General features: G+C 39.6%; 1 protein-coding gene across 50 annotated transcripts in view; it reads right to left on the reverse strand.

Moving 5' to 3' along the window:
- The window catches only part of CEP112 (centrosomal protein 112), a 599,014-nt gene that overhangs the window by 231,914 nt on the left and 345,587 nt on the right, over positions 1 to 21,513 (reverse strand). For all 50 annotated transcript variants that reach the window (XR_010138342.1, XM_024234943.3, XM_054537262.2 and 47 more), the window contains one exon: positions 1,711 to 1,941. Coding sequence is in view for 49 of the 50 variants with exons in the window: in XM_024234943.3 (XP_024090711.1) it covers positions 1,711 to 1,941 (231 nt within the window). In the remaining variant the exon portion in view is untranslated. The remainder of the gene's footprint in view (positions 1 to 1,710; positions 1,942 to 21,513) is intronic.

Below are 21,513 nucleotides of genomic sequence, written 5' to 3' on the forward strand. Positions count from 1 at the left end.
CGGAAGTTGCAGTGAGCCAAGATCTTGCCACTGCACTCCAGCCTGGGCAACAGAGTGAGACTCTGTCTCAAAAAAAAAAAAAAAAAAAGAATATTTCCCTAATTCCTGAACTGTATATTTTAGCATCGAGACATTATTATTTTATCCTGCTATGAGGGAATTATCACTAACATCCCACTTAGCCTGAACATGTCCCGAGTGGCCCAACCTATTGGTCTTGTAGTCTTCCTTTCGGCAAAGAGGAATTCCATCTGTCCACTGGCTTGGGAAAATAGCCTTGGTGCTGCCCGTGACTGTTCCACCCTACTCCCCACCCCCCAGCATATTCCATGAACCAGCAGTGAATGCTGTCAGCTCTACCTTCAGAACATATCCCGAATCTGATCAGGTTTTACTACCTTCATTGCTACTGGCTAGACCCAGCTCTCTATTACCTTTCCTCTATATTTTTGCAACAGTGTTTTAACTGTTCTCTCTACTTCCTCCTTTGCCATCAATTCAGTCTATTCTCAGCACAGCAGATGATGACATCCTATTCAAGTGTGAGTCAAATCATGTCACTCCTATGCTCAAAATCTGCCAAGTTCCTCTACTCATAGAGAGTCAAAGCAAAGCCCTCTCACTGGCCTACTCAGACTTACATGACCTGGTCCCACACCCTGAGGTTTCTTCTCTGGCCTCATCACTTTCCCTCTTCTTCTCACTCATCATTTCCAGACACACCACTTTCCCTGCTGTTCTGCCAAGAAGTCAGGCTCACTCCCGCCTATTTACAGTCCTTTTTCCTATTTATTTCTGGGTTCATAGCTATGCCATCAAGGGCCAAATCTGCTGAAATCTGACTTTCAAATGAATTAAATACAATAAAGCAAGTACATTAGGATCTCAGTCTATGTAAAATCAATGTAGTAATGGCTAGTATGGTATTGCATACTCTTTAAAAGCTCAACATTATTTGAAGATGAAGAGGGAAAGGTGGAAAGAAATTAAACAAAATTAGATGATTCTTAAGTTACCCTTTTCAAGTTTCTCATTCCCAAGATAAAGACTGGTCTTAAGAAACTCAAGAGGCAATTTTGGAAATAGCGATTCACATTTAGTACCTGACTGAAATAGTTATACTTTTTCTGAATATCAAAAGAAAGAATATTTGAGATTGTACCTTGAATATAAGTCCAATCAAAATGTGTAAACATTATATTGACATTTATTCCAATAATATATAATTCTAAAAAGACTTTTCTTATCTCAACTGAAATATCAACCTGGGAAAATAAGTCATCATTTATGTGACACTGTTATAAAAAACTGTAAAATCTAGAAATGCTTATTAGACAACTGAGGGAAGATCTGAAACTTAGTCTCCATCTAGGAAAATTTAGGGATACAGCCCCAGTATTTCTAATCAAAATAATATTGGGCAATATTATAATATCACTTTATTACAATGTGTATTTAATTACTATGGAATAGGATATTCCATATAATCCCTTCCATGAAAGTTAAGGGAAAAGTTAGGAAATTCCCTAGATTATTTTACTGGTACTTAGACACAGGAGCAAGATACTTAAATTCCTCGATTAAAGAGTTTATACATTTAAAGAGTAATGCCATGTCTACTACCTTTTGGAGATTAAATATATGGGTGGTGGCAATGGATTTTAAACATGGGTTTCAACTGTCTATTAAAAAACCAGTTAAATATCTTACCTTTTCCAGTGTCATCTCTGTCTCAGCAGCATGAGTCTTTTTCAGCTCTATTTTCATCTTTTCTGATTCAGCCTTCAGTTTATTGACGACAATCTCATGTTCCCTTGTAGCCCTTTGCTTTTCCTCTTCACGAAGAAGACCAAGCTCTACCAGCTGCTGTTTCCGCTGTGAGTTCACATTGATCAGTTCTTCTCTCAACTTATGAACCTGGGCCTCCATGTCGGCAATAACCTTGTTTTTAAAAATGGAAAAATGGGCAGAATATATGAATAGGGAAGTCACAAAAGAAGAACCCATGGGCGAAAGGCCAATAAATGAAATATGAACATATGGAATAGAAAGCTTAGATTGCACTCCATCCTTCCTTCTTTCCTTCCTTCCCTCGCTCTTTCCCTTTCCCTTCCTTCCTTCCCTGCCCTTCCCTTTCCTTCCTTCCTTCCCTTTCCTTCCCTCCCTCCCTCCCTCCTTCCCTTCCCCTCCCCTTCCCTTCTCCCTTCCCTTCCTTCCTTCCCTCCCTTCCCTCCCTCCCTCCCTTCCTTCCCTCACTCCTTCCCTTCCTTCCTTCCTTCCTTCCCTCCCTCCCTCCCTCTTCTACTTCCTTCATTCCATATTGCCATGTCATTCCCTCCTAGCTCAGAGGCAAATACCACCTGGAACATTTTACCATACTTTTGGATCTTTAAACAACATATTGTTTAGTTTTACTTGTTTCTAATTTCTATGTAAATGGAATATTACATGTATTTTTCTGAAACTTGCTTTTTCAAATATTCAACATCATCATGTTCCTGAAATTCATCCAGTGTTCCCTATTGGATTTTAACTTTTTATTGATTGATTTCTGCTTTTATTTTTATGTCCTTCTTCCTACTTTCCTAAGGTTTATTTTGTATTCCTTCTTCTAACTTCTTATTTTGGATACTTAACTCATTTATTTTTTATCATTTCTTCTTTTCTGATTTATAAATGTAACACTACAAATGTCTCTCTGAATACTGATTTAGTTCCATCTCTTTGGTTTAGATATGTGGTATTTTCATTATCGTTTAGTTCAAAATACCTTTTTAACTTCCATTATGATTTTTGTCTTTGACTTATGAACCATTTAGAAGTATGTTTCTTAATTCCCAAGCATATGGGACATATTAGTTTCCCAGGGTTGCCATAACAAAGTAGCACAAAGTAGATGGCTTAAAAGAACAGAATTTTATTCTCTCATAGTTCTGGAGGCTAGAAGTCTTAAAATCAAGGTGTTGGCAGAGTTGGTTCCTTCTGGAAACTCTGAAGGAGAAGCTGTTCCATGCCTGTCTCCTAGCTTCTGGTATTTCCTGACAATCACTGTGCCTTGGTGTGTAAATGCATCATTCCAATCAGTGCCTTTGTCTTCTGATGGTTTTGTTCTCTCTGGGTGTCTGTGTCTCTGTGGTGCCCTATTTTATAAGGACACTGGTCACACTGGATTTAGGGCTCACCTTAATCCAGCATGACCTAATTTTAACTTGATTACATCTGCAAAGATTCTATTTCCGGCCGGGCGCAGTGACTCACGTCTGTAATCCCAGCACTTTGGGAGGCCAAGGCGGGTGGATCACAAGGTCAGGAGTTCAAGACCAGCCTGGCCAAGATGATGAAACCCCGTCTCTACTGAAAATGCAAAAATTAGCTGGGCATGGTGGTGGGTAACTGTAATCTCAGCCGCTCGGAAGGCAGAGGCAGAGAACTGCTTGAACCTGGGAGGTGGAGGTTGCAGTGAGCTGAAATTGCGCCACTGCACTCCAGTCTGGGCAACAGAGTGAGACTCCATCTCCAGAAAAAAAAAAAAAAAAAAATTCTATTTCCGGTTCTGTGTAGACAGGAAATTTTGAGAGGGACACCATTCAACTCAGGAAATGGACTTCAGTGGTTATTGTTTTGTCATTCACTTCTAATTGCATCGTGGCCAAAGAATGTAGTCTATCTCCCATTAATTCTTTGCAAATTTTGAGAATGTTTGATGGCAAGTTATGTAGCCAATTTTTTAAAAGCTTCATGAATGATTGCTAAGAAATGTCTATTCTGTATTTTCTACAGTTTTCAGTGCTATATCCTATACATGCCTATCATATCAAGCTTGTTACATTGTTGAAATCTTCTGTCACTTACTTATTGCCACTAACACATTAGCCAGCAATGCAACATTTTCCAAAACACAATGATAAATGTTTCATTTCATGCCTAATGTACGTTCAACAAAGCACAGCCTAAACCAACATTTCCTTGACTGGAAACCAGAAAAATAAAAAAGTGACAGGAATCCAAATGTCACATTATGATGCTGGAAATAAGAATACAAAGCTAAATGATGAGAAGTTGCTTTGGTCAAAATATCTACAAGAATTATTTCATTTTCAATATAAATATTATATTCATCCTATTTTTAACAATTTTGTGATTTCTACATGATAAATAATAATTGCTATAATTTTGAGTGTTTACTTTGCACCAGGCATCTTATTTTGGATTGTGTTCAGTATACATTAGCTCAACTATTAACCCTGTGGACTCTCTACACTAGACTGGAAAAGACATCTAGAACAGTAATATTTGTGTTAGAGGAAAGAAAATGCTTTATAGTAATAAATCTGAGCCTTCGAGGCTGGAGGTGATAGGATGTCCCATTTTTATCCGGCCTTTCTAATAAAAGCTTACTTGAACTAGTCCCAAAGGAATGTGTGAGAGGACTTTATATAAAAGGCTGATCCTTGTAAACCTGTAGTGGAAAAATTAGTTATTTTTTCTTCAGGAAATCTATGCAATGTTTTAACATCTATTTCTTTCTCTATTTCATAGATTGATATCTGTATATCAATAATCAGCTGTGGCTCAATTGTCCGTGAAAACAGTCTTTTACCTTTTGTTCTTTGTTTTATAATGATTCTTTTGAACCCAAGAGAAGAGACAGTCAATGCAGTCAGATTCTGAAATAGAGGATACATCTTCTAAAAGCAGATAGACTTTAGCAGTGACAACAGTTATGTGTTTGGGAGGCAGAACATTCTTTTTTTTAAAAAAAGCTCAGGGATATCAACATGGCAGACAAAGATGGGTTGCTGGCTCCCTTCCCCAAGATCAATCCTGGAGAAAGCACAGGAAACACGAATCTGAGATACTAATGATTATAACAATAATAAACATAAAAGCAAATTTTGAGAAGCTCCTGGGTGGAATAAAAACAGTCCTAAGGGGGTACAGCCTGGGGAAGAAAATAATAGAAAACCGCTGTAAGAAGCTGGGTTGCAGGAATGCTTTACTTTCTGCTCTTGTCTCTCTATTTTGTTGCCAGGTAAAATCATATGTGTCCCATTACCATGTTGGGAGCAAGAACTCAACATAGTGTTGACATCAGTCAGTCAATACCAAGGAAAGCAAAGCCCTCCTTGGGTGAGGAGTTGAAGAAAACAGGCACAGACTTCTCTGAACTTACTGGGTATTCCCCCTTCCAAACGCTTCCCTCCAAACTCCCAGGACTAGTGACTCAGTCATTAGACACTTATTTCCAGGAGCTTAGGTAAATTCCCGAGCAGCAGGTTTTCCTGATGAAGTAACTGTGAAAGGGAGTGGTACGGCAATGCAGCGCTCTGTCTTGGGGTTCATAATCTCCTCCTTCCATAAGCTCATCCAACAGGTCAGGGACTAAAGGCGGGCCTTCTGCACCTCCCCAGTCAGGATATCTGATAGTCCCAGGGGAAAATGGGCTCCCTGGCCAAAGTAAATAAACCTGAGGAGCAAAACTGCTACCAAAAAGAGACATCTAAATAACATATATTATCTGAAGCAGTATAATTGGAACAGATGAAACAAGAATTTTTTAAGCACATAATAGGCTGGGTGTGTTGGCTTATGCCTGTAATCGCAGCACTTTGAGAGGCCAAGACAGGTGGATTGCTTGAGCCTAGGAGTTCAACACCAGCCTTGGCAATATAGTGAGGCTCCTTCTCTACAGATAATACAGAAATGAGTCAGGTGTGGTGGGGTGCGCCTGTAGTCCCAGCTACTCAGGAGGCTGAGGAGAGATCAATTGAGCCCAGGAGGCTGCAGTGAACCATGGTCATACCCTGCACTCCAGCCTGGGTGACAGAAGGAGATCTTATCTCCAAAAAAAAATCCATAATAAACATACAAATAGTAACATATATACTTAACATGCTGAAAAGTGTAATGGAAGAAGTTACACACATGAAGCTGCAATTAATAAGTCATAGAAGAAGGAAAAAGTGAAAATGATAGGAAAAAGAGCAAGTTAGCTAAAGCCAAAGCATAGAATTGTGCATTGGAAGGATGGTAAGATTGAAGAACTCCCTGGGAGGCGGCAGAGAAAGATAACAATACAGAAAATGTAAAAGAAAAGCTAATATTTGTGGAGGACAGAGGAAGTGACAACGTCTAAATAATGGAGTCTGAGAAAAATAGATATGGAAAGATTTTATCCAAGCTCAAGCCGATTTGAAAGTCTGCTTTTTATCATATACTGTATCATCTTAAAGTATTAAGAATTTCTCTTAAGGAAGAGTACATATTTATTGTACTTTATTAATTTGTTATTATGCATTTCTATCCCCAATTTTCACTATGGTTAGTACAAAATTAACATCCAAAAGCCATAAGGCCATAATGTCTTTTTTGAAAATTAAAAAATACATATATTTTTATAGATTTCGGAGCATAAGTACAGTTTTGTTACTTGGATATATTGCACAGTGGTAAAATCTGGGCTTTCAGTGTAACCACCAACCAAATATTATACATTGTGCCCACTAGGAAAGTTTTTAAAAAATGAGCAAAAATGTTAAGTTTTCCAAAAGCACTGAGACCATTCCAAATTGAATTTCAATCTCTGTCAATGTACATAAAAGTATTTTTATACACATTGTCATCACTGTGTAGATACTGTTCTATATTTTCACACACCCAATTTTAATTTAATTCCCATTTATTAGCATATTTGTCACATTTAGTGGCTCCCTGGTATTTCATCCTTCCAGTACAGGCATATCACAGAGATATTGTTTGTTTGGTTCCCGACCACCTCAATAAAGCAAATATTGCAATGAAGTGAATATTGCAATGAAGCAAATATCTCCATAAAGTGAGTCACATAAATTGGTTGGTTTCCCAGTGCATATAAAAGTTATAGACTATTCAGGAGTGTCTGAGGGAAAGAATACAGTCATGGGTTCTTAGTTTCTGTTTCTGGTTGGGCCAGTAAAGCCCCTTCCTCATCCCTCTTTTCTGCTTATCACTAGAGACAGAAACTTAAAAACCATGGCTTCTGGCTGCTAAAAGCCTAAAGCAAAACAAAACAGAACAACAACAACAAAATACGGTGGGTTGGACAAGCTTGCAGTTTATTCAGTGAGCATTATGTCTAAAAAACAATGTGCATTCCTTCATTTAAAATACATTATTGCTAAGAAGTATTAACGATCATCTAAGCCATTCTTAAGTCCTGATCATTTTGCTGGTGGAGAGTCTTGTCTTGATACTGATGGCTTGCTAACTGAACTCCTGACCTCGTGATCCACCCACCTCAGCCTCCCAAAGTGCTAGGACTACAGGTGTAAGCCACCGCACCTGGTCAATGTTTTTTATTTTAATGCATTAATGGAGTAAATTATATTATAGGTTATTTTCAAACGTTACATCAACCTTAGGTTACATTCAATTTTTTCCATAAGATAGTATTACTGGATTCAGTTTGCTAATAATTTGCTAATGATTTTTGAGAGATTGACCTGAGGTTTTTTTTTGGACTCTCCTTGGCATATTTTTAAATTGATGTTATGCTAGTCTCATAAATTGAGTTGCTGAATGATGCTACCTTTTTCATCCTCTGAAAGAATCAGTATAAGATGAGTTATTTGTTTCTTAAATATTTAGTGGAACTGGCCAGTAGGGCCATCTGGGCTTGATATTGTATATCTGGAAAACATTTTGACTACTATTTCAATTTTTCTGATGGTTATAGGATGATTCACATTTTCTGGTCTTTTACAGAGTCAGTTTTGGTAAATTTTTATAGTTTAGGAATTTTTCCTCTTCACCTAAATTTGATATTTGTTGGCATTTATAAATTTCTATGTCCTTGCATTCTCTACAACTTGGTGATCACATACTTTATTTTTATACGTTATTGGACTTGATTTGCTAATAATTCCAGATTTGTATGCGTGTGTTCATGAGTGAGTTGGCCTGGAATTTTTATTTCTCTTCTTGCATCAGTCATCTTTTCTATCAATATTATAATCTTCTAAATTGGTTTGAGAGTATTTTTCTCTTTCTGTCTTCTCTGGAAAAGTTTGTAAAAGACTAGAGCGACCTGTCCCGTGGGAGATTTTTATAGAACTCACCTGTAAAATTACATGAACTCAGTGTTTTCTTTGTTGAAAGATTTTTAACTGTTTTTAAAATTTGCTTAATTATATTAGATTATTTAGTTTCCTGTTTTGTCTTGTGGCATTTTATGTATTCCTGGAAATTTGTCCATTTCACCTGGGTTCTCCAATTATTGGCATAATGCTTTTTTAATATCTTATTTTTTTAAACTCTGATGATCTGCAATATATCCTTTTTAAAATTATGGTTATTAATATCTCTCTTTTATTGATAACATTACCATAGCTTTATTTTTATTCCAAATATTGTTTATTTGCACTTTGTTCCTTGATCAGTCCTACCAGAAATTGCTTCATTTTTCTAACTTCTTAAGCTGGTTGCCTACTTCATTAACAATTAACCGTTTAAAAATAAATGGCAGGTTAAGTGTACCCATTTCTCTCATTTTAGCTTCGTCCTTCAAGATTTGAGAAGTACTATTTTCATTATCAATTATTTCTAAGTATTTTAATTTAAATGTTATAAATTTATTTTTGATTAGGAAATAACGTTGACATTGATAAGAATTTATAAGCCACAAAAGTAGATACAGTAAACTATCTTCCACTCACCCGGACTGTCATCAATAACCACCTCATCCCCACCCAAAATAGTACCAATGTAAAAAGTGTCAAAAGTGTCTTAGGTCTAATTCCAGAGATCAAATCAAAGTGCTTTTAATTTTACCTTAATTTTATCTTATGGAAAAAACTGAATGTAACCTAAGGTTGATGTAACGTCTGAAAATAACCTATAACATAGTTTACTCCATCAATGCATTAAAAGAAAAAACACTGGCCAGGTGCGGTGGCTTATGCCTGTAGTCCTAGCACTTTGGGAGGCTGAGGCAGGCAGATCACGAGGTCAGGAGTTCAAAACCAGCCTGGCAACATGACGAAACATGTCTCTACTGAAAATACAAAAATTAGCTGGGCGGGGTGGTGGGTGCCTGTAATCTCAGCTACTCGGGAGGCTGAGGCAGGAGAATCGTTTGAACCCAGGAGGCAGAGGTTGCAGTGAGCTGAGATCGTGCCATTGCACTCCAGCCTGGGTGACGGGGTGAGACTCCATCTCAAAAAAAAAAAGAAAAAACATTATGATTATCTGAATACACAGAAAAACATCTGATAAAATTAAACAACAAAAATTCTAAGCAAAATAGAAATAGAAAAGATCACTTTAACCAGATAAAAGGTATTTGCCAAAAGACTCATCAAATTTCATTCATTCTTTATTGTGAAGTTTTAAAATATCCCTTTTAAACTAGGAAGAAGAAAAGAAGGTCTACTATCATTACTTGTAGTCACAAGTGTATGACAAGAACATAAAAAAAAGAAACTGGGCCAGGTGCGGTGGCTCATGCCTGTAATCCCAGCACTTTGGGAGGCTGAGGAGGGTGGATCACGAGGTCAGGAGTTTGAGACTAGCCTGGTCAACATAGTGAAACCCTGTCTCTACTAAAAATACAAAAAAAAAAAAAAAAAATTAGCCGGGCGTGGTGGCGGGCGCCTCCAGCTGCTTGGAAGGCTGAGGCAGGAGAATCTCTTTAACCCGGGAGGCAGAGGTTGCAGTGAGCCAAGATTGCGCCACAGCACTCCAGCCCAGGAGACAGTGAGAGACTCCAACTTAAAAAAAAAAAAAAAACCTATCTTTAATCATCGATGCCATGACGGTATATATAAAAAATGAAAATGAATGTACAAATTATTAGAAATAATAAGAGCTTAGAGTGATGTTTGAATGAATGATCAATGTTCAAAAAGCAACTGCAGTTTTTATACATCAGCAAAAAAATTATAAACATTTACAACTATGACAACAAAGAATCTTAGAAATAAGCCTATCAAAAGATGTGCAAAACCCTAAGGAAAAAAATACAAGGCTTTTTGAAAGACATAAAAGGAAGATCTAAATAACTAAGAGATATATCAGGGTGATGAAAGTCTCTTCATCAGTTTTCTGCAGATTAATCTAGAGTGTAAGTCCAATTAAAACTTCAAGAAGAGCTTTCGAGAAACCTGACAAGGTGAATCTAAAATGTACAGGGACAAACATAGTACCATGACACCCCTAAAAAGAATAGGCGGTGTGATATTCCCTACAACAAATTTGGGTCTAACATAATGTTATCATAATCAACACAGTATAGTCTTATTATAGAGAACAGAAAAAAATTGACCAACAAAACGGAATTGAGAGCCTAGAAACAGGCTCACACTGGACAGAGCTAGTGTTACAGTTTAGTGGGGATGTGACAAGCCAATGTATTCTAAAAATTATGCTGACACGAGAAGTTATTCATACTGGGAAAAATAAAAGCAAGCCCCTATCTTACACAATGTACACAAATAAGTTATTTCCATTTTTAGGTCTATATCCAAGAGAAATATAAGCTATGTTAACACAAAAACTTGTAACATGAATGTTCATAGCAGCAATTTTCATAACAGCTTCAAAGGAGAAACCACCAAAATGTCCATCAATTTATGAACACGCAAATGAAATACAGTATATCCACACAGTGGAATATTATTCAGCAATAAAGAGAAATGCAGAACTAATACATGCTACAGTAGGAATGAACCTTGAAAACACGCTGAGTGAAGGAAGCCATTCACAACATATTGCGTGATTCCAATATTTTACACGAAATATCTGAAACAAGCACATCTATAGAGATAGATTAGATTAGTGGATTGTCTAGGTCTGGGAGTGTTGAGTGGAAATGAAGAGTGACCATTAATGGGTCTGAGTTTTTGGAGAGAGGTGACACAGTTAATGGTGATGATGGTTTTGCAACCCTGAAGATACTGAAAACCACTGAATTGCACAGTGTAAATAGGTGAATTGTATGGAATGGCAATTATATCTCAATAAGACTGTTTTTTTTTAAATCAGTTCTTAGGGGATGAGAGACCAAATGTGAGACAAAACTTTTAAAAATATGGGAGATGGCTTTATGACTTCAAAGTAAGGAAAGGCACGACTTAAAGGGCACTAACTTGAAAAGACTGATGAATTAGATTGCAATACAGTTAAGAACCTTTGTTCATCAAAAGACACAAGGAAGAGAACAAAAAACTAAATCACAAACTGTAAGGGAACATCTGCAACATATGTAACTTACAAAAGAATATTATCCAGAATGTCTAAAGTATATCAACAAGTAAAAGATAAATAACCCAACAGAAAATAAGTAAAACAATACACGACTAGGCACATCATAAAAGGCAACATTTTAATGGTAAACATGAAAAGGTGCCCAACTTCATTAGTCATCACAAATGCAAATTAAGGCTATTTTGATATCATTTTAAAATCACCATATTTGCAAAAATTAAGAAGTCTGACAATACCAAATGCTGGCAAGAGTGTTTATCAATGGGTACTCTTACACATTACTGATTTGGGTGTAACATGATAAAACCCTACTGTAAGTTAACTTGGCACTACCTCGGAAAGTTGGACACATTCATAAGCTATATGTATCAAGAATCTCTTACACATGAACACCAGGCACATGCCCAAGAATGTACACAGCAGTATTTGTACCATAACTCAACTTGTCCCTCATGGTTGTCACTGATTTATCTGGATACAATGGAATATTATATACAGCAAAACAAACTAACCAGAGCTGTGCACAACACAATGGGTGAATCTTAAACATAAGATACTGAATGAAAAATGCAAATCAGATTACCTACAACATGCAACCATTTTTACAAAGTTCAAAAACAAACAAAAATAAACAATATTTTGCTCAGGGAATACATATATGTACAATAAAGCCATAAAACATTATTAGATAACTATCAACACACACTTATGAATAATGGTTAACTCTGGGGAAGGGTGGTCAGGAATATGGGAAAGGAAGGAGTGCACAGGTACAGGTAGCAATTTTAATAATGTTCCAATTCTTGGTCGGGCGTGGTGGCTCATGCCTGTAATCCCAGCACTTTGGGAGGCCAAGGCGGGTGGATCACGAGGTCAGGAGATCAAGACCATCCTGGGTAACACGGTGAAACCCCGTCTCTACTAAAAATACAAAAAATTAGCCAGGCGTGGTGGCGGGTGCCTGTAGTCCCAGCTACTCAGGAGGCTGAGGCAGGAGAATGGTGTGAACCTGGGAGGCGGAGCTTGCAGTGAGCCGAGATCGTGCCACTGACTCCAGCCTGGGCGACACAGCGAAACTCCGCCTCAAAAAATAATAATAATAATAATGTTCCAATTCGCAACTTGAGTGGTCAGTTCATGATGTTCATTTAGTTGTATGTATTAGTATTTAAATATTAATTATGACACACATTCTTTGTATGTATCAGACACTAGACAAAAATTTTAAAAAGATGATGCAGACGTTTTAAGCCCAGCTGACAAGAATGCTTCTAAAAGATAATTTCTTAAATTTTAGGACAATAATTATTTTTAATACATTGTAAGAGTGCTATTTATTATGGAAATGCACATAGCCCAACAATTTTTCTTTTTTTGTGAATATTTCATAGGAGACACTTAATTCTAATTATGTTTTTGAATATTACATGGCTTCATTATTCCTTACTTTTGTTTAGTATTTAATAAAGTTAATTAAAAAATAACATATTCTCCTCAGAATAACATATTAGTAGTTCTAGTATACATTTTAATTATGTATTGTTAATATTAAGACCACCAAATTTATTATTTTAAATCGTATGAAATGTATCAACATTATTCCTCCATTTTCATTATTCTGGACACAATAAATATGCATACTTGGATTTAAGCTTATAAATTCAAAAAATACATTATTTTAATTTATGGTCTTTTAGTCTCCTAATATTATTTTGTAAATGTCACATGCAAAAGAATTTTTTTTATTTTATAAACAACTCCCATAAGACCTTAAGCATAGAAGAATTTAACCTTAAAAGAAAACATGGCTTTTGCCTTCCAAAGATAAAAGTTACTACTAGAAATAACGATAGATGGTTAATATGTTTCTAACAAATTAAATACAATAATTAAATACTAATCAGCTCTGTTTTGAAGCAGGAGAATGGTGTGTCATGAGCACGACGAGTTCAGGCCATAGGCATGATTAAAAAGAAACAAAATGGGCCGGGCACGGGGGCTCACGCCTGTAATCCCAGCACTTTGGGAGGCAGAGGTGGGCGAATCACAAGGTCAGGAGATCAAGACCATGGTGAAACCCCGTCCCTACTAAAAATACAAAAAAAAATTAGCTGGGTGCGGTGGCGGGTGCCTGTAGTCCTAGCAACTCAGGAGACTGAGGCAGGAGAATGGCGTGAACCTGGCAGGTGGGGCTTACAGTGAACAAAGATTGCACCACTGCACTCCAGCCTGGGTGACAGAGCAAGACTCTGTCTCAAAAAAACAAAAAAGAAACAAAATGCTAGAAGACAGACTATTAGGAGGTTTTAATTCAGCACAGTCTGAGGCAGAGGTGTTCCTAGAAAGGTGAGTGCCGCCACGGCCAGGCGCAGTGGCTCACGCCTGTAATCCCAGCACTTTGGGAGGCCAAGGCAAGCAGATCATGAGGTAAAGAGATCGAGACCAACCTGGCCAACATGGTGAAACCCCGTCTCTACTAAAAATACAAAAATTAGCTGGACGGGGGCACGCACCTGTAGTCCCAGCTACTCGGGAGGCTGAGGCAGGAGAATTGCTTGAACCCGGGAGGCAGAGGTTACAGTGAGCCAAGATCGCGCCACTACACTCCAGCCTGGGCAACAGAGTGAGACTCCGTCTCAAAAAACAAAAAAAAGAGAGTGCCTCCTGGGAACTCTGGATTTGACACAGGTTTCAGATCTTTCAGATTTTTGATCCTCGGGCAGTTTGCCACTCCATGTGTCCACCTAACTATCCATTACCTCTTCGAGTCATATTTTAAGATGCTGGGTTGTCTATGTTAATGTGCCTGAGTGTCCCTTTCAGAAGAGCTGTAGCCTTGTTTATACCCAAGATGTAGCAAGCAAGCAGAATTTTCAAGATGTGGATTAGATTTCAAGAGAAGCAGTCCAAGCTCCTGACTTCCTCATCACTGGAAATTTATTCCCACAGTGAAAGGGCAAGGACCCTAATAACTGGGGCCCTGACACCATTCTCCCACCTTTCTTGACATTCTTCAGCTGGTCACAATTAGTTAGCGATACAGTATGGAAGTGACTAACTATTGGTCAGGCATTATCAGAACTGGTTCATTCAGGCTTCTGAGAGCACGATGACACAGAATACAAATGTACTTGTGCTTCTTATGTAAATTATGGGTGAGTGTAGACTAGAAAGGCTGAGGTGTGCCTGCTCATGGCTGTTGGCTAAAGGAAAGAGCAGTACAACACCACCGGCATCTTTATTATTACAAGGACGTAAATGCCGCAGGACTGAAAACCTCCCAGATGAGTAAAGATGTAAAATGAACATCTAATTTCTCGACTGGTCACATCATGTAGAAAAGGTCAGAGTGCTACTATAGCCACTATAGCCACTCCTGCAGTGGGCGTGCTTTTTAGGGGTAAGCAAGTGTGTGTGTGTGTGTGTGTGTGTGTGTACGTATCTATGTACCTTTTATTCACTTGGTCCTTTCATTTTACTTTATACAGGAAAGACTGTTTTTTTTGTGGGTTTTGTGGGGTTTTTTTGAGACATGGTCTCACTCTGTCGCCCAGGCTGGAGTGCAGTGTCATGATCTCGGCTCACTGCAGCCTCACCTTTCCAGGCTCAAGCGATCCTCCCACCTCAGCCTCCCCAGTAGCTGAGATCACAGGCACATGCCACCACAACTGTCTAATTTTTGTATTATTTGTAGAGACAGGGTCTTGCCATGTTGCCCAGGATGGTCTGGAACTCCTGAGCTCAAGTGATCTGCCCGTCTTGGCCTCCCAAAGTGCTGGGATTACAGGTGTGAGCCACTGCGCCCAGCCAAGAAGGACTATTGCAGTTGGTGTGCATGGCTTGTATATAAGTGAGATAACTAGCTTATGGTAAGTATCATACAGTGAGAACTAAAAGTACTATATTGAGGAGGGCAAGTTGCTAGATATGTATCTATAATACTGATGGCAGCAACAGGCCGTCCAGATCCCCAAGGCAACCTACTGTACCACCCACACCCTTGCACAGCTGGGCAGGACCCGCTTCCAGGCCTGGAGCCTCTGCCACGGCCTCAACCTCCCTCCCCACAGGTCTCAGGAGCCCACCAGCACGTGGCTGAAGGTGCAGCTGGGGACTCGTGAAGCCAGTTCCAAGAGCATCAGGTTTGCTTGGGCAGGGTTGGCTAGGGTTGCCAGGCCACCTGCCCCTCACTTGCCACTGCTGCAGGGAAAATGCAGAGAGAAGGTGGGCAGTGTGCAGAACCCACTCCTAGGAGTCCCCTGGAGCCCGCCACTCTGGGAGCTGTTTTGATGGGGCCATGTCACCTCACAGTGGGGGAGCAGCACGGTTGGGCACAGAGGGGTGGACAGAGAGGTCCCCTGAGGCGGAGCTGGGCCCAGGGCGGTGCTGCGCTCTACACAGCCGGTGGGAGCTGGGAGCAGGCAGGAGCCTCACCCTCCTGGGTGCAGCTGCAGTCACTCAGGTCGTGGCTGTGGACCTGGGCTTCCCTGTGCTCTTGGGGTCTAGAAGCAGGCAGGAGCCCTGCCGTCCTGGGTGCAGCTGCAGCCACCCAGACGCAGCCACATACCCAGGCATCTCTGCACTCTCAGGGGCCTGGGAAGGCCCCCATTTCCCCAACAGGGTCAGAGGTGTCTGCTCCCACTGCCTGGCCTCTCCCTGCTCCCGGCACCCACTCCAATCCTGGAGCAAGGTTCGGGCCGAGCCCAGGTGCCATTGCAGCCTGGTCAGTTGTGCGCACCCTGGAGGCATCACGGACACAGCAGCCCCCTGCTGCCTCAGTCCCCTCCAGACTTTGGGCACCAACGGGCACGGGAAGGAGGCCAAGGCAGGGCTAAGGGCAGCTTGGCACTGGCCTGCGCCCCTTGGCACAAACAGCCTGGGCACCATGAATGGCAGCAGGAGGCAGACAGGCTTCTGGGAGAAAGGAGGTGGGTCCCCGGTGAAGCCCCACCTTCAAGCCAGGGAGGGGCTAAAGCCTGGGAGCTGGGCTGCTGGTCCCCGCAGATGGCAGTGGAAACCTGTGGTGCTTTTTCCCGGCCTGTCATAGCCATCCGTGGACCAGTTACAGGCACTTCCTCCCCTCTGAGGCCCATAAAAAGCCCCAGACCCAGCCAGATCAGAAGAGACAAAGGATGACCAGCTGCCAAGAGGAGCTACCCACCTCAGGTCCCCTCTCTGCTGAGAGCTAACACTCATTGGGACAATCTGCCTGCAGAGAGGAGCTACCCTCTCTGCTAAGAGCTGAACACCTGTCTAGACACCCTGGCTATAGAGAGGAGCTACCCACTCTGGGTCTCCTCTGAGCTGTTCTATTGCTCAATAAAGCTCCTCTTCATCTTGCTCACCCTCCACTTGTCTGCATACCTCATTCTTCATGGACACAGGACAAGAACTTGGGACCTGCCAAAAAAACAAACCCATGCCCCTTGCTCACCACATTGCAGGTGACAAGAAGGAGAGAGGAGAGAAGAGAGAAGGAGAGAAGAGCTGCAGCCCTGCAGGGAGCCCAGACCCAGGAGCTCCCCAAGCCAGGGCTGTAACATCCTCTTTAAAGCTCTGTGGTTGCTGACGTCTCCAAGCTTCTGGGTGCCACACCACATTCCCCTGTGTTAGCCATGGCAGCTGCTTATGGTATGCCCAGTCCAGCTGCAACCTTGCAGGGAGCTAGCATGCCTGGAGCTGCCCACCCCACCACTGCCAGCATGCCGGCCTGTGCACAGCAGCTGGAGCCCATGCTCGCTCACATACTATTCACCACTTTGAGTGGGATCCAGGCAGGTAATGCAAGCTGACACAGCCTGCCAGGCCAAGTGGGTGAAACAAACCCAGAGGACCAGAGCAAAAACCGGGCAAAGACACCACTGGCCACAGAGGTTTCTGGCTGGCAAAGCAACGCCCCAAGGATCCTGTAACAATAATCTTACTTTGAAGATTTTGAAAATACTCCAGGACCATACAGTAATTCAAAGTCATTATTACAAAGACCAATTATCAATGTAAAGTCACACAAATGTATACAGTTTAAGAGATTGGGGTTAATCTACAGAAGCCAGATGAATATCCTATAAGTAATTTTGAAAAAAAAAAATCTTATTATTAGCTATTTACTTTTATGGAGCCTATACATTTAAATTCTCCTTACCTCTTTTTCTTTAGATTCTAAATAATAAGGAGCTTATTATTTAATAACTTAGCTTTATTTATTACTATGTATTTCCCATTTTAATATGTTTTTATATAAATCACCCCAAATTTGTTCTTAGTTATATGTCCCTAAAATTTCACTGAGACCGTTGTCAAGTTGGAAATACTGGGAGATAACTTTTAGTGTCTGCAGCGGCCAACTTATGAAGTAAAGGGGGAATGAAGTCACCCATGGCTATTTTTTCAAATAATGTTGAAGGGGGAAAAAAAACCTGATGACTAGGTTTGAAAATACATATTTCTGTTATTTATAATATATAATCGAAGTATATATTTATTATGAGTTTATATTATTATATGTATTAATAAATTTTTTAAATTAAAATATAAAGAAGAGATATTCTTTCTGTTATATTTAGTTCTTGTTCCTTATGTCAAAGTTATGAATGAGGCAAAATTTCAGATTTTTGTCTAAAACTTTTCCTCCAGCAAAATAAAATATCTCATTTTACTTTTTAATAAAAGAAATACATTGATGGCCAGGTGCAGTGGCTCACACCTATAATCCCAGCACTTCCCAGAGGGCAAAGAAGACAGATCAATTGAGGTCAGGAGTTCAAGACCAGCCTGGCCAACAAGGTGAAACCCCGTCTCTACTAAAAATACAAAAATTAGCTGGGCATGGTGCCGGGCACCTGTAATTCCAGCTACTTGAGAGGCTGAGGCAGGAGAATCGCTTGAGCCTGGCAGATGAAGGTTGCAGCGAGCTGAGATCGTGCCACTGCACTCCAGCCTGGGCAACAAAGTGAGACTCCGTCTCAAAATTTAAAAAAAAAATACATTGAAAGAAGTATGCATTTTGAGATTTATCAAATATATAGAATTGATGTTTTGAAACTGAATATTCAGATTTCGAAGGACAGCATACACATAAAAAAAATAGACCATATTAGGAAAATACTGTTGTATCAATAAAAAAAATATTTTGGATAGGTTCAACCTGTCAATTTATTTCATGGAGATTGAATTTATATAATGCATACAACTATATATATGTTCATTAGTGTTTAAAAACTGAAATTCATCTAAACTGAAAATAAAAAGCATATTTTACTATACAATTATACAATATGCGTTTTAACATTTTTTGGAAATGATTGATTTCAAATTAAGTCACAAGTTATATAGTTATTTTATAGGTGAGGCAACGTTTTGCTGTAAGTTTCTGAATTAAAGTCTATATTTTTTATAGTATTTTTATAGGGCTCAAACTTGAACACGTGTTCTCATAAGTTATTGCATAGACAGGTAGCTAGTAACAGTAGAAAAGAGACACATTAAGGGATGCAGGTAAAGTCACATAAAAGTCTGGGCAAGAAACCAGCTCTTCAGATGCCTAGGCCAGCACATTTTCTATTTTTAACCTGCTGCATTCTAATCTGCAAATAGAACTTTCTTCACTAATATTGTCTGTGCTTTATCAAGTGGAAAATATTTTTAAGATCCCTTAAATGACCAAGAGCTATTTAGAAATACAGCCAGCAGATTACCTTTAAAGTGATTCAAAAATTGTTTGGAGAGCCAATAAGGCATATTTGGTATTATTTGAAGTGCATGTGTGTTTTTCAACTCTTGTTCTACTATTATTATTACATCTAGTAATTGGAAATGAAATCATTAGCCCATCTTGTGGTTCAGTGAAAATATTTCCTCTGCAACTTGTAAAGACGAAGAAGAGGCTTAAATTCACCCAAACTCCAAATAGGTTAGCTGTGGAAGGAATTCTATACACAAGACTAAAGTGTGGCACCTTTGTTCACAATGACACTAGTAAACTACAAGATGAAGGAGAGGATAGAACTTAACATATAGTAAAGGCAAGATAAACTTTCTTTTTTTTTTTTTTTTCAGACAGAGTCTCGCTCTGTCGCCCAGGCTGGAGTGCAGTGGTGCGATCTCCACTCACTGCAAGCTACGCCTGCTGGGTTCACACCATTCTCCTGCCTCAGCTTCTCAAGTAGCTGGGACTACAGGCAGGCGCCTGCCACCACACTCGGCTACTTTTTTTTGTATTTTTAGTAGAGACGGGGTTTCACCGTGTTAGCCAGGATGGTCTCGATCTCCTGACCTCGTGACCCACCCGCCTAGGTCTCCCAAAGTGCTGGGATTACAGGCGTGAGCCACCACGCCCGGCCAATAAACTTTAATTTGGTTAAAAATTTTAGAACAATTAATACCCAGGTTTGGAGCACACTACAAAGGTCTAATGTCAAGAAAAAAAAATTATCTTGCCTGCAAAAGAGGACAGTACTCTAGGTAGAGAATAAAAAAGAGAGAAAGAAAGAGAGTGAAAATACAAAAACAAACAAAAAGCAATCAGTGTATGTGCTTATCTGAAAGGGGAGAAAACTTCAAAAGGAGAATTAAAACATGTTACGAGTTCATATGAACTGGAAAGCATTATGGCTACATTTGTTTTTTTGTGAGTAACGATACTGGTAAAGATTCATAACTGATGTTGAAATTTCTAGTTTTATTTTAAAAGAACTACCCAAATCATCTAATTAAAAATAGATCTTAAAGAAAGTGAGTTAAAAACTCCATAACAATTTGCTCCTAGGTTAAGTTAAAACTAAAAAAGGAAAAAGAAGGTTCATAGCACATTGATCTATTTTGGAAAATTGCAATTGAAATATCTACTACACGTAAAATAGCTATGTAGAAGCATTTATTATATAAATTAAATGATTTAAAAGGTAATAGAAGTACTATATATATTTTTTTAGACTCAAATAGAATTATAAAAGTAGAAATATTCCAGTTGAGACTGAATGACACTGAAACAAAAATACCTTTACATTGCACTTTTAACAACCTTATCCTGAAAAATGCAGAAAATCAGTATTAAAAAGCCAATACAGGTGCATTATCCATAACTCACTCTGGTGCAATATCAGGGCTCACAAACAGAAGACTACGTGTCAGGAAGATGTTATTTGCAGCATCTAGAAACACGTAAAGTTATTTTCTTGACAGAGTTTCCAGCAGTGACAGGTAACCTATTTGGCCTTTGAAGAAGAATAAAATTCAGGCTGAATTCTTCTTCACTAGAAAACTACTTTTATAAAGAATGTCATTCAAGTAATTGGAGAGAAGGTTTTCAACACCCTCTCCACTTACTGTACTTCCCCTTTCCAGGGAAGCAGAGTTTTGACCTAGGTTTTTTGCCTGTTCTGTATTAGCTGCTCAACCCAAACACGCTACACACTAAGGTTGCAACCACCCACCCACATTTTATGAGTGTCATTCAGAACACACTAATTACTGTGCTAACAATGGTAGGACATTACTAAAGTATTCTAAAGTTTTGGTTGCTTAAATATAAGAAATTCTACAACACTGGGACACAAATAGTTGAATTTTTAACAACGAGCCGATGAAAGAAAGGAGAGTGCTGCCCCGTGTGAAGTGGATTCCCGTGGCTGCCTCGGTCAGAATCATCATGGTGATGATGACTTCTTAACATGACTTCTAACGGCATTTCCCTCCCATCATGTGCACGTTTTGGTGCACTGTGTTCACTCTGTGCAACTACTACTTTAAATACATGCAGGCCGGGCACTGTGCTGTGGCTCATGCCCAGCACTTTGGGAGGTCGAGGCGGGCAGATCACGAGGTCAGGAGATCGAGACCATCCTGGCTAACATGGTGAAACCCCGTCTCTACTAAAAATACAAAAAATTAGCCAGGCGTGGTGGCAGGCGCCTGTAGTCCCAGCTACTCGGGAGGCTGAGGCAGGAGAATGGCATGAACCTGGGAGGCGGAGATTATAGTGAGCCAAGATCGCACCACTGCACTCCAGCCTGGGTGACAGAGCAAGACTCTGTCTCAATAAATAAATAAATAAACTAAACTAAACTAAAATAAATAAATACATGCAGAGAAAGGAAATCACTCTAATGCCATTAATGCGTTGGTGTTGAATATCTCCAGGACAGCAGCATAGTATCCTCGCTAGACAACTTGACCTCAAAGGACAACTTTACTGACCAGGTGGGCCTCCCCAAGATATCTTCAGTGTCAGATGACCTTGCATTATGTTTATAGTGTCAGTAGAGAGTGGAGTTA

The sequence above is a fragment of the Pongo abelii genome, chromosome 19, assembly GCF_028885655.2.
Source record: "Pongo abelii isolate AG06213 chromosome 19, NHGRI_mPonAbe1-v2.0_pri, whole genome shotgun sequence".
Classification (NCBI taxonomy): domain Eukaryota; kingdom Metazoa; phylum Chordata; class Mammalia; order Primates; family Hominidae; genus Pongo; species Pongo abelii.